Source organism: Hermetia illucens, chromosome 6 (genome assembly GCF_905115235.1).
Source record: "Hermetia illucens chromosome 6, iHerIll2.2.curated.20191125, whole genome shotgun sequence".
Lineage (NCBI taxonomy): Eukaryota > Metazoa > Arthropoda > Insecta > Diptera > Stratiomyidae > Hermetia > Hermetia illucens.
This window is the reverse complement of record NC_051854.1, coordinates 21,998,508-22,012,735: the sequence shown is the minus strand read 5'-3', so window position 1 is coordinate 22,012,735 and position 14,228 is coordinate 21,998,508. Positions and strand designations below refer to the sequence as shown.

Genomic DNA, 14,228 nt, shown 5'->3' with positions numbered 1-14,228 from the left:
AAACCGTCAGGCCTGGACGGAGTACCGAATAAGGCCTTTAAGCTTACCGTAGAATCCAGACCGGACATGTTCGCTAAATTGTTCGAAACGTGCAGGACATCTGCGATCGGTTTGGGAAAGCATGGATCATGAAAAATTGCTAGGAGGACGTGTTTAATAGTATAATTATGTAATTTACACTCACTTACTAAGATTAGACTGAACAAAAACCCTTCCCTAATTATTAGATCATTGGATTTATATCTTAATATCTGCAAGTAATTCTTCACAAAGCCATCCTTATCGCAAGCTCCTATACGAATTACTTACAATAGCATCTTCCCGCGCGCCTTAATATCTATCTTCAACGGTCTAGTTTTTAATCTTACTCTTTCTTTATCACAACCATATCATTTATCTCGACTTCTCACTAAATATCATCTTTTTCTTTTCTGATCATCCCAATCGATAGGTGGCTTTGAAAGCGCTGGACGAGAAAAGCGGTTGTAAGCTGCGCGAGATCGGGCTAAATCTTCAAGTTACTGCTAAACGACTTGCCCATACTCATATCACCTGCAACGGCCAGTTATACTACACTAAGATATCTTAGACAATCTTAGTTGCCTACTATGGTTTCTTAAGATCAGTACGGTACGGGATTTGAAGGCACCAACAGCAACCTAAGATAGGAGCATCTGACTCCAAGCGTCTTTCGGGCAAACGGCTAAGACGATCGCGTTTATCCATCTGGAGGTCTGCAGACCCTAAACATTAACTAATTGTGGCGGTTGTTATTGTGATGCATGTGTGGTTTCTTTTAATTGAGTGGTCACTGGAAATTAATTGCGATGACCTGACCTAGAGTGCGTCTAACAAAAGGAAGAGAAATAACCTGTCGAAAGTTCAAGTGTGCAAACAAACAAGACGAATGGATACCAAAAGTCTTTACATGAAATTATAACAATAGTTCGTGATTCGGGAGTGAAAGTGATGGTGATGGATTTTGATACATATTTCGGTGTAACGTGAAGAATGGGTTGTGGTGTTACGCGCTGAAAAAGCTCTTGCTCTAATTAACTACATACTCGGCGCTGGAGTTTAATAAACAGCAGTAACTAGTTCTGCGTTAAACAATAACGATTTGTATTGTAACAACAATTACCTGCGCAGTGCGCAAGTTTACACTTACATACGTTCCGGATTGTTTTGTTATTGTTTGTTATCGTTATTATTACTCCATATTGTTTCGTCTGTATTGTTTTCTCTTCTGGGTTTCCGGCGAACTTCTCGGCCGACCGTTTAATAATGAATAATGATTCTATGCTTCCCCATTTTCCTCCAAAAGATAATGTTAGCGAAGAATAATGTGGAGCAGTGCCTACACCGAGTACTACAAGTCTGATGAATAATGGCATATTATGCATAATGAATGATGAGTGAGCGTTTTTTGTGATACATACATTGTGTTGAAAATTCAAACAGGGAATTCCTCCAGCTTTCATAAAAATTATGCCCTAGACAAATGGAATTTCTGTTCGTTTGGTTTTGTAGTGATTCATAATGATGCTAGTGGTATTTCGTTTAGCGGAAAGATGCCGGTAGATCATGGGTCTGGAAATTGAAGTAATTTCGAAAATTTAGGCAAAAGTAGAATTTTCGGAATTAAGACCAAAACGTTACAAAAGAGGAGTACAATTTCAAGCAAAAATGGTAACGTGTAAGTCTGACCTAACAGCACCGAAAATGGTGACTAGTAAAACGCGTAGAGCATCCAGCACGTCGTCTGGATTCCGACTGTTGGATGGCGATCAATTGGACAATATATCCAGTGTCAGCAGAAATTCTATTTATAAGCTGAAAATTGATTCAATGTTTGACGACTCAAGGTAAGTTAATAATTGATTGAATTATGCTAATGTTTTGAAATCAATAAAATATAACTCTTAAAAAAGAAATTCAAAAGGGCGCCCAACGTGGGACAAAAATACGAGTGGAATTATTTTCATCCCTTTCTTCTTAAGGGCAGTAGAAAGTATATACATCAAGCATTTTGTACAGTGAATCACTTATCAGAGGTGCACAGGCTCCCTACCGAGGCATACCACAGGCACATATACGTACATATTTTGATCCTTATTTTCTATAATCTCCTCTGGTGTTTGATTTTACTCACTACTAGCACTAGCCATACCGTAAAGATAGGAGGATCCTCCGCTCTGATACTACATGTGGCTCCTGATGACCTTTGCAGATGGCCTAGGTTCGTCACTTGTCATAATCGAACATGTCAACTTTGTGCAACCAACTTCCAAAATGTTCGTAATTTTCAATAAATTCCTCGATGTAATTTAAGTACATCTAGTGTGGTAGTCCGCATTAAACACGTGGGCTATAATTAATTACGAAGCCATGTTTTCAAGCACCATCCAATAGCCATGAAAGAGTGCTCAGTTCCAGATAGAAACAAAGAGAATTCAATCGAAAAATAGCTCTCTACATGCAGGTGACATATTGTTACCCTTGGATGGGCGCACTGCCAGGATCAAATACAATCCTTCCATAACTGTCACCAAAAACTTTATTAGTTTCAGATTCTTGCCTTATCGGCGTAGGGCATCGATAATCCAGGAATGTGTACCAGAAATTTCACGATCCAGACCAAGACATGTCAGTTCTCTGAACTGCTTATGATAAACAATTTTTAAAATTTTGTGGTAGATGACAATAGCTTCGTTACTACATTTCAATTAAGGATAAGGTTTTCAGTTTTTATTGACGAACTAATAAGTTGGATAGTGAAAACGCAAAACTATTAAACTACCCGCAACCCACTTGGACATTTCACTCTCATTTTGATTTGTAATTTCCTCCAAACCTGCTTTTGTTTGAAAAGCTCACCTTTGCCTTTTTCCCCATTGTTCAACGGCAAAAAGAATTGTGGTTTTTTTGGTTCATATAGATGGGTCCTAGAATAGGAACCGATCTCACTATTAAACAGAATGAAGACTAAAGGAGAAGGAGAAAACTCTCGCCCAAATTTTGAACTCAATTTACTATCCCCGTTGCTAAGCAGTTTCAAGTTCAAAGTAAACATTTCAGTAGTCAATCTAATCAGATAATTGCCAGAGATTCAAGCTTCAATGTGAAAAGTCCTTGCTTGTCCTTATGTCTTTATTTCCAATTATATGATGTTTTGGTCAAAGCCCTAATTTTAAACCTATAAAAAATAACCGGAAAATAATCAACTTATAGATGATAATTTTGCCCGCTTTTGTTATTGATTTCAATAGCCTTTGCCAGTATCTTTTGTTTTCCAAGATAATACCACCCCAGATTTCGCTACTGGTTTTATTTGACATACTCATATATCTCTCTAAACAGGCAAATCAATTGGTAACATCAAATATTTATTCGTCAATCTAGTCGTTCTGTAGTGATTTATTGGCGCTAGTGCCTGACTTTGCTCTTACCGTATTCCCCACAATAAGAACAAGTCGCGAAATCGGAAGCTTGATGCTTCAGGTATAAAAGGTTTTGTGTTTCCCTATGTGAGAAGCATAACGCAGTTCTCCTTTGGCTGATAGCTTTGACTCCAGATATTTAAATGGCTCAGTTCTGGCAACGGCGGTAACCTGCCCAGAACTAAGTCAATGCTATCAGCCAATGGAGAACGCATTAACGCAACCTGAATGAAGTGGCGTTGCACAACTGGTGTTCTTTATGATCGACAAAAGTCTCAAATCTAAAATTTGCCGCAATTTCGTCTGTCTGCCAGTCTCTATAGTTATGGGTGCTGGCCGACAATAAAAGACAATGAACGACGTCTTGTTGTAATGGGAACGAAGATGTTGCATTGGACTAGTGGCGCAACACGTTTTGATTACATCCGAAATGAGGATATATTCGATCAATATAGGGTTGCACCGATCGTGGAAAAACTGCAAGTCAGGCGTTTTCGATGGTGTGATCCTGTAATTCACGCTAACGAGAATTCACTTACCAATAGTGGTCTAAACATCGAAGTCAATGGTGAGCGACTAAAAGACCGGCCGGAACAACGGTGGCTAGATACAATGGATGGGGATTTAAAAGCCTCGCGATCACATCCTAATCAGGCATTTGATGGAATAAAATGGTGGAACCGATCACTGCAAACCGACCCCACTTGTGAACAGGACAAAGGCTGAAGAAAAAGAAGTGTAACATACCTAAAAATACCGTTGCCCTCTATTTTTTAGAAAACGATTTAAATAAATCATTTGATGGAAAGCCCTGTATTGGTAATAGTCAACCTCATACGCTTGACATTCTGAGTTTAATATTATTAGCAAATGGGAAGAATTTAACCCACATCAGATATAAACAAGTCGGAATACCGGAAGCTCGCGCTTCGGGTATAAAGGTTTTGTGTTCATTTATGTAAGAAATTTCAACGCACATTTTTCTATCCCTATATAACTACAAATCCAACATAATGCTTCATATTTTTCCAAACTACGAGACATACGTACATATTACAGCCATAGATATTACGCTCACCCTAAACAAACAGCCTATTTCCGAATACTGTACACATATATGCACGTATATAAATTGATCGTACCCATATTTCCGATTTACGTCTTATATCTATCTGAATTAGGCACTATCTGCAAAGTTCATTAGCACGCATATATCATATACCTACATACACACATGTCTCGTTGGAATAATTGATATTCATGTTCAAATGAATAAAAAACTAAAACAAAATAATCCTTTTCCACCCAATTGATACGAACTAACTTCGTTGTGGTATTGACGAATTGATATGTGATGATGACGTCATGCAGGTTGTAGAGTGCACAAAATTCACAAAAAATTGTAAAGTTTCACCCCCTATAAATTTGTTAATAATAGTAGGATTTTCTTCAAACTTGACTAGCTTGTGCACTATGTTCTTTATTATACGCATGCCAAATTTTGTACTTCTGCGATGAATATAAGTGGGGGTTGCCGGGTAAATTTCTAAAATGTGGAAATATACTATTATTAACTTTATTTGTGCAGATATCGGAACCGGATATATTTTGAAGCCTAGATTTTATAGAGATGCACCACTGTGATTTTTTTCAGATTTTTCGGTTGGATAGGTTCTGAGAACGAGACCTGTTACACTTTTTGGGGGTCATATTTTGAGCCCTCACTCGCTTATGTTTCACGCAATATCATATATTAAACCAGTTTCGAAAAGTACTAATTGAGACCTTTCGTTTGATACCCCACATCGCTACATTCTGTGAAAAAAAAATTTGGACCCTCCTTTCACTTGTATGGGGAGCCTCCCTTAAATTTAACACAAGATGGCGCCACTTACTGCATGTAAAGGGAACACCAGATTACATACTCTCACCAATTTTCGTGACAATCCGCATAGCCGTTTCCGAATAAATCGGGTGTGACAGACAGACAGACAGACGGACGGACAGACGGACAGACAGACACCGTCTCGATTCTAATAAGGTTTTGTTTGACACAAAACCTTAAAAAGGGCTGGGCAAAAGTAGATTCTTCATGAATGGCATTTTATATTTCACTCGAATGTCAATTATTCGTGTGAATTCGCACGAAATTGACAAGTTTGAACTGCTATAACTTTGACACTAATAGTTGGATATTCATGAAACTTGTGGTGCGTATGCACAATACTACCCTCTATGCCGGTGCAATTAGTATAATATCTTTGTAATGATTTATTAGTACTTCTAATGATGACGATACATTAGTAGTCCTAATGATGATGATGATGAATTTAAGGGGAGTTTTCCAGTCAGTTTCTAAAAGCTGGTAATATACCATTAGTAAGTTTATTTGAGCAGATGTCGGAGTGGGACAGATTCTATCTAGATTTTATCTAAGCGCACTATACTGATTTTTTCGGATTTTTGGGTTGGGTAGTTTCCGAAAATGAGTCCTGTCTCATTTTAAGTGTGTAAATTTTGCGCACTTTGCAATACCCGACATGACTATATTCGATGAAAAAAATGTTTACATCCCCCTTTTACATGGAGGGGAGCCACGCAAATTTATGTCACTCACTGTATGCATGGGATTTCATAGTTCTCATATGTCCACCAAATTTAGCTCGGATCGGTTTAGCCGTTTTGGAGAAAAGGGCATATGGCAGACAGACAGACAGATAGTGAATTTATAGTAAATCTTAACAAAATGAAGGCAGGAGAAAGATTTCACCATTGTATATATTTTAGGCTTCGCTGCGAGCTTACATTTGCACCACAGCTGACATCATTGCTGCTGTAGGCTTCTTTGTTGAAATAAGAGGGTAAAAACCCTCATCATTTAAAATGACATGACAACTAGTTTCTATTACTGATACCCCATATGTCTTTGTAATCCATTATGGCATGCTGTGAGTGCCTTACACTGGTTGCTTCAGCTTATTATGAACACTACCCCACTTTTCTTGAACGTTTCTTTTCGGTATACGGATGGATGGTTTTTTGAGTGTACTTAGAGATTTACTATCATTAAATTCGTGCTACTATTCCGAAGCTCACTAAATGATGATTCCAGTCTCCGTTTGTCTTCTGACCAAATACCTCAGTAAACCCAATTTGCGACCGAAACCTTGTGCTTATTCCCGCTTAATATCTAGACAATCAAATTCTTGGCCTCCAGGAAAGTGTGCCTCCACTCTTATCGTTCATAGATTGTTTCATTTGCGTTTTGCTGTTCTTACCAATTAAGCCTTCCCCCTTCTGGGACTCTACCTGTACTAGTTCATGTATTGCAAAAACTTAGTTCTCTCCAGTTTCATTGATTTTGTTAGAGTCTATGCAAAACACTTCGTGATACAGAACCTATAAGGCCCATACACTGCCAATTAAATTATACAATGGAGCGATGCGCAGCGTTGCATTGAGCAATTGTATTTCCCATTCACTTAATGAAGATCTGTTTAAACATTAATTACAGGTTGGAAACGATACAGGTAGCATACCATTGAAATGCTATTGCATCTATTTTTATCGGATTGGGTAGAAAGGCAAAAGGATGTCTCCTTCTGTAGCCCTCTTGCGTATTGGACGATAATTACTCTACCAGCTTATTTATGATCCGAAAATATCCCCTTTTCAGGGTCTCGTAACTTCAACAGAAGTAGAAAAGCGGGACATTTTTTCCTTCCATATATCTTACTATTACTCTCCGATTGGTTGGCAAACCCAACTTCATCATGATGACCCCCATTAGACGGGGGAATTTGAGTGAGAGGACATCCTTTACCACTGCGGAAATAGGGCTCAAAATTAAATCCTATTGTTTAAAGGGATGTTGACTGTCACACTTCTTTAATAGGATTAGAAAAAGAGAGCCTTTCTCTGTCTTCTACAAATCCTCCCCATCCTATCCTCCTCACTGGACAACCTTGAAAATTCAACTTGGCCATTCTGGTATAAAAGGAAGTCCACTGCCCGAACATTTTAAGGGTGATGAGCGTATCGGGTTTCCACTGGGTTTGAAGAGGGACACCACTCCCTTCCTCCTCCTTAAACTTTCCACCGCCTTCAGGGATGAGTTTGAAATTCTACCTTTAAGAATATTACATTTCAGCCGTAAGCTGAAAAAGCAACAGCATGCATTGCGCAATTTGTTTGATAATATATGGGCGCTACTAAATCAACATTAGGCCAAATACACTGTTCTGAGTCCTCCTTTAGATATCAGAAGAACTTCCATAAAGTTTGCCATTTAAAAATGGTTTTTATCTTTCACGATTTTTTTAAGTCATATGTTCTCAAACTTATATCGCCGCCCACTTTGATAATCAATTATTTTTCAGAATCACGCAATTCTTTTTTTGGTCTGGAATTGAATAACCCAATAAGGTGTCCACTCTTGAATATCTTTCATATTTGTAGCAACACAAAACAAAAAATTATTCCTTGGGTTTAAAGCCAAGCTGAAAGCGATGAAAAGAAAAATCATTTAAGTGATCTTTTCCTCCTGACAGTAATAGTCGTAAGTCAAGTGCTTTTACCTAACATATCGTAGGCTCTGCTTGACATTACCAGTGGAACTTCCTCAATGTAATAATAGCAAAGTTTGAAAGATTGGTCCCGCTAAGAGTCTGGACATTAAAATGATTGAACCAAAGGCAGCTTTTGGCCGGAATATAAGAATCTATGTGAAAGAATCCAAAGCGATAATATCCCTTAAGAAGGTATGCGAAACTCTGATAGGCCTTCAGGTCCTTTACTCAACTCGCCCCTACAATTATCATATGGCGCGGCTCCTATCATGTTAAACGATCCTGCAGAGTATCTTTTATTGATTTTATTGTTGGATACTTGTCTCTCCCCTCTGGATATCAGTGCGGGTTTATACTAAGCTGAAGATGGCTTCCTCTATTCCCTAACGTGCCCGTATCCATCCAGATGACTCAGATGACCTTCAATTCTCTACCTTTTTTGTCCCCGAAGGACTGTGCTTTTTTGAAACCCAATTTAGAAACTTTCGCCTTCAGCTGACACTGAAAAACAAACAAATGCCACTTGATGTATTACTCACTCAAATCCTCCTCAACCTCCTTTTCCTATTTTCATAGTGGGCATCCTCTTTCATTTCTAAGTTTCAGCTCTAAGTTCGTCGCAATCGTCACTTGTGCTTCCAAAATATCTGAATTTATCCTACTTTCCTCTTCCAACTTTAGCTCATTGCAGGCAACCCTCTCCCCCATACATTTATGAATTCTTAACAAGAAAAATTGCCACTCTTAGCTGCGATCGAGGAAAGAGTCCTCCAAAGAATTTTTAGCCCCCTACATTCCACATTCGTTACCTACACAACGACAAAATTTATGAGCGAGACCATGACCGCCTGATTGTGGATGAAATCCGGCTCAATAGGTTACGGTGTGCGGGTCACTAAATCCGTATGGAAGAGGAAAGTCTAAAAAGGCAATATCTAGGGTAGAAAAAAAAGATGAGGCAGACCCTGCTTGAGATGGAACGATGGCGTAGGTCAGGACGCCAGGCAGCTTTTAGGGATATCAAATTGGTGGACCTCGGGGCGAAACCGGGATGTCTGGAGTTCTTTATTAAGGCAGGCCTAGACCAGATACCGGTTGTTGCGCCGTTGATGATGAAATATTTATGAACCTGCAATCCTATTGATTCAATGGATTTGATGTTGTTGATTGGTTGGTTATTTGGTTGGTGTTTCCTTAACTTTAATTAGCTCAACTTTTCTATCACAATTCACGAAAGAATTGCTGACTGCTGCAGTAAACTGTAGGTGCTTTTGAGCATCTATCTCCCCCATTTTAAACATTTTATTAAAAAAAAATCACATAAGCTGGGACGAATTTTTTAAGCTAATATATGCATGACAAGACTCTTGGGGCCATCTCTGAACAAATAAAGGCATCTAAAGTTACCAGCAACCGTCTGAAATGTTGATGAACTTTCATTTTGAGATTATAAATAGTTGAGAATCGGCCCCACATTGGGCGCCATTTGATAAATGATAACTGTGACTCTTCCGTTTGCCGCAAAAATATATTTGCCGTACCCTTGTACCATTAGATGATAGGTATTTTTCACAGTTGAATTTTCCCATTTACATTACCAAAATTCTGAATAGACGACCTCTCCATCCATCCAAGTCCTTGGATGTTTTCACCAATATCTTCTGTTATATCTGGCTCTTACAGCTTTTGCTTCACTAACTATTGAATATTTAGGTAAAACTTCGAACAGCCACTTGAACAAACAAACCAGCGCTATTAAAATTGAATGGCTGCACCAGTTGGTATGAAGTTGCTTTTAGATGCCTAAACTACAGTCGACGGTGGGAGACGTTCATGATGGGACTGCCAGAGAAAATGCACATCATTAACAATAGGAAGATTAACATAATAGAACTCCAGGAGTCTGGTTCTACAATAGCGTTAAATTTTAACTTTAGAGCAAGAAGATTAGAACCCAAGTAGTCGAATGAAGAAATTTCAACTCCAGTGGCAAGCAAAAGTGTTCTTGGGAAAATCCAGGACCCTGTTTTGATTGTCCTTTAAAAAAAACCCTTGTGAAATTTTAATGAAGATACTGCCCTTTAAATAATCATCTGGAGAAAATGAAATTCTGGTAGTGGGCTCGACTATCTGTAGCCAATGTGAGGAATGAGAGACATGGTCCTTGTACTTCATAAGTAGCTGTTTGACTTCTTCAAGCTTAAGACATAGGTGTTTTTTCACTCTGAACCATTTAACTGATATGCAGTAGTTGCAACATCATTGGCATTCAACAGAGCTTCAAGTGCAAGGTTCAAGGTTAGTAAACAAAGTAAGAACCTATTTCTTCCTTAATCTGCTTCCTGTAGAAACTTCTCTACCGGGATTTCTGCTTCCCAAACCTTGTTTTTTTTTATTATATCAAACAGTCATCACATGGCGTTTGTCATACAACATCATCGTGCATATACCATCATTGCTTTTCGGGGATAGGCCTTCATTGCCACCTCAACACCGTCGACTGGAAATAGTTACTATTCTGAGTGGAAAAATTGTAAACATCAACCCAAACAGTGGATTTCGGGCTCCTGTCTACTCATGTTCGTTCTATTTCCAGGGAATGACTACCTTTATCATTGGTACTATTCGTAAGTCTTTGCAATCGTATTGAGAATTTTTACATATCTGGATAATCCTAGATACTACCGTTCTGTGGCTTGGTTGGTTGCTTCCCTTTAGTGACCACGGATGTCAGGGTTGATTGACACCGTAATGATGGTAACTCCTTTAGCTTTGGACTTGATCAGAGTGGTAATTAGTGATGGAAGGCATTTGTCAGAACCATAGTTCCGTTATCCCACTACTAAATCAATACCTGTGCCCTAAATACGGGTTCAGCCTGGAACAACATCAATTTGCACTTTCCATCTGTTCAATAAACTCAACCCCTAAAAGAATAAAACGTTTAAACAAAACTTTTCAGAGGGCCTAATTTCTCTCGATTTCCTGTGGCTAATGAAAAGACCCAAGAACCGAATAGGGTATTCGTATGTTGTCATAAAAATAAATTCTCATACACTGTCTTACAGAGATTGGGTAAGCATTTCCATATTTTTGTTCGTGGGCCAGAATAGTTATAGGAAAGGCACCTTAAGTACCAGCCAAAATAAGAAATGAAAAAGGCAGAGAAGTTGCACCGCAAGAGCTCAGAGCTCGCGTTTTGAGGTGAAAAAACCGTACGCATATTTTGACCGCAGTGTTTTGCTCTTAGAAGCTTGGCTGTAGTGGGATCCAATACCACGAAAGATCTTCAAATGAAGTACAATGTAACCGAGAAAAACCATAGTAAAGCCCTAAAAAGGCAAACCACGATGAAATTACTCATTGAGGACAGGGGTTATGACACAAGCTGAAAAAATCCCTGAATTTTGAACTCTTTTTTGACTACAAAAGCTTCGAAAAAGAAAGGACCTTGAAAGATGAGAGAGTTGACAAAAGCAATAAGCTAGTCAGGTCTCAAAGAGCACAGGACCTGGATATCTTCAAGCAGCTAACATAGAATGGGAGTAGTTGACCTGTTACCATTTATAAAGGACAAGCGGAACGTACACTAAGTCAAAACAAAACAAATTGGAAGCTGTGTTATGTTCATCAGAGTGATTTGTTGTATGCCGATAAATTGAAATAAGTTTAAGACCGTCAGCGAGTAAGTTTGCCATAGGTGATCAAAAAAGGTGAACGATGATCCGGATCTAAAAGACTTCTCCGAAAGAAATACAAGAATCTAAAAAACTCTGAAGGGAGACTTCACGTTCAATCTTAAGTGTATAAGTTCACAAAACTGCCGGCTTCCGCATACCAAGAATGACAGAGGTTATGTTCATGAACATGAGATCTCCGTATTATATAAGGATGTGGACGAAATCAAAATTAGAAGAAAAGTCAGCATCACCTAAAAGCAATCTTTCAAACTGCAGAAACTTCAAAACAATCATCTACTGTGAGTCGTGAAGAAGCATACGGCGGGTCTGTAATGACCACAATACAATTCCCAGCAAAGACAGTGCGTTAAATGCAGTGAGGAATGGCAGGATGAAAACCTGGCCAACATAATACATATAAGGCCATCATCATCCTTCTCTCAGCGTCAAATCTTGCCTTTTGGAACTTTCTACATGCTACTAAACATAGGACAAATTGAAGTACCATCCATCTAAAGTGGTTCTGATGTTGACTACAATAGCCCCTGCATCCAAAACGATAAAGAGGAAACCCGGGCCCTAACGTGATTGCATAACTCACCAAACATTTTCGATACCATCTTTACGAAACTAATACAGGAGTTTCGTTCCTTAAGCTTTGCTTTTCTGTATCCTGATACGAGTTTCCAGTGACTATTCTCTGATTACTGTAGATACTTGTATTATCCCCAGAAGTCGTTTATGACTGCCAGAGTCCCTGCCCTTTTAAGGGAATGCTGACGAATTGAATACACGTGATCTATTGTATAGTCCTTGAGTAGCCCCATTGCGACTCTCTAAAGACTCACCACAAACCTATGTTCGTCTTTAGGAAGAGTCTTTTAAAAGTTACATACTTCGTTACACGACCAACTTTCAAGAGCCTGTATTTAAAAAACAACAAAGGCTTACTAAAATCACTGTCTGCCTATTCGTCAGTCTGCCGTACGTACTTTGCTCAGAAAGTAAATTGAAGTAAAATTGTTTGGTGATCGCTGAGTAAATGCTAAGATATGTTTTGCAGCGGTAAAGACTGGTAGCTCAATTGTGGCTAGAGTCTACTTTTCAGTAGTTCATGGATCAGAACTATGGACTGTGGGCCATATAGTATAGCTGCACCAGACTAATTTGTAGGTTTTAATTTGAAATGAGTCTGAAAATGCAAATTCTGAAAGCCTCTCTTAAATTAGGGCGAAATAACACCATTTTTCCGGTCGAGGTAACACCGTTTTCAGTTGTGGATGCTACATACAATGTTGATTTGGGGCCCTGTGGCACTACTTGGCAATGTGCCCTTCATCCCCAACAAACGTCAAACGGGTCGGTCAATACCTTTTGCGTGTTTTTACGAGTGAAAAGGTGTTCCGCTATATTACAAAAAAAACTATTTAATTTAGTTAGCCCCTATTCCAGGCCCCTGACGAAACTCCGGGGCGGGGGGAATCACCACTTTTCCTCAGCCCTCTCTCGTTAGACCTTTCTACATCGTATGAAAAACTGCGTGATATAAAGACGTACATCAGGTTAACGTCATTCGACAAATCGTTTAACATTAGAGATCAATTTGTGTGTTCACCGGCCTTTCAGGAACTCGTTACACCCACCTGCGATTACCCCACTCCACCATTTCAAGTAAATAAACTAAAGTCATGACAATTGCTTTCAATTCTTCATCTTCTAATGTTGTTTTGTGGATATTGCAAACCGGCAAAGAAATCTGGCGGTTATGCTAGCGTCCACGCCACCATGAGTAGTAAATAGCAATATCGATTTCAGCACTCTAACTAGAGGCAAATTTTTATTGCGTTTCGGCATATTGACATACGGTAATATTAGTACAAGTGCCACCATGACACCTATTCGAGGTGTGCCTTAAAGCTCAACTCAACGTCTGCTATCATCAGATATTTGGAAGAAGACATCAAAATGACTCACTATTATACTATTACAATCTTCTTTTTGGCCAAAGTTAAATAAGCCCGTTTCCGCTGGTAATTATTCATGTCATCGAGGTGCGACGAGAACTACTTTATACATCATATTCCACGGTAGGGAACCTAGTGCCAAGCCTTATTGTACCTCCAATGTAGCTTTTCATTGTAGCTCCTTCACTGCAGCAGAAATGTTGTGCTTTCGTTGAATTGCGGCTACGTTTACTTTCGGCATCACTTCCATCATTTTCATTCTGCTGCCACCCTATAAACCGCACCCCAGGAGTTTTATACAAAATTGCTCCTCCGTATAGCACCTTTCAAGTTGCCTCGCAGGGAGTTATTGGCGGTCAACTCTACTTAGTAATGTCAACATCGAAGGTTCTTGCAAGACGTCAAAATGTATGCGTCGTTCATGCTTCCTTGAAAAAAGGCTGTAATCTGTATAAGGAGATCGTCTTTAACCTCCTACCGACGTTCAGACTGAACGCGTACTAGTAACCCCAACGTAATACACGCGTTCTCCTTAGGCAGACTGAAACCGTTCTTCAAGGAGGCAGATAATACTAG

General features: G+C 39.1%; 1 protein-coding gene across 5 annotated transcripts in view; it reads left to right on the top strand.

The window, feature by feature from the left end:
• The first annotated feature begins 562 nt into the window (after window positions 1–562).
• Window positions 563–14,228, top strand: part of LOC119659920 — a 175,095-nt gene continuing 161,429 nt past the window's right edge. For 2 of the 5 annotated variants that reach the window (XM_038068248.1, XM_038068245.1), the window contains exon 1: window positions 565–1,865. In XM_038068248.1, the coding sequence (XP_037924176.1) occupies window positions 1,687–1,865 (179 nt within the window). In that variant the 5' untranslated portion in view covers window positions 565–1,686. Of the gene's footprint in view, window positions 1,866–14,228 lie in introns of all 5 variants that reach the window. The other 3 variants (XM_038068246.1, XM_038068247.1, XM_038068250.1) reach the window with 3 other exon arrangements.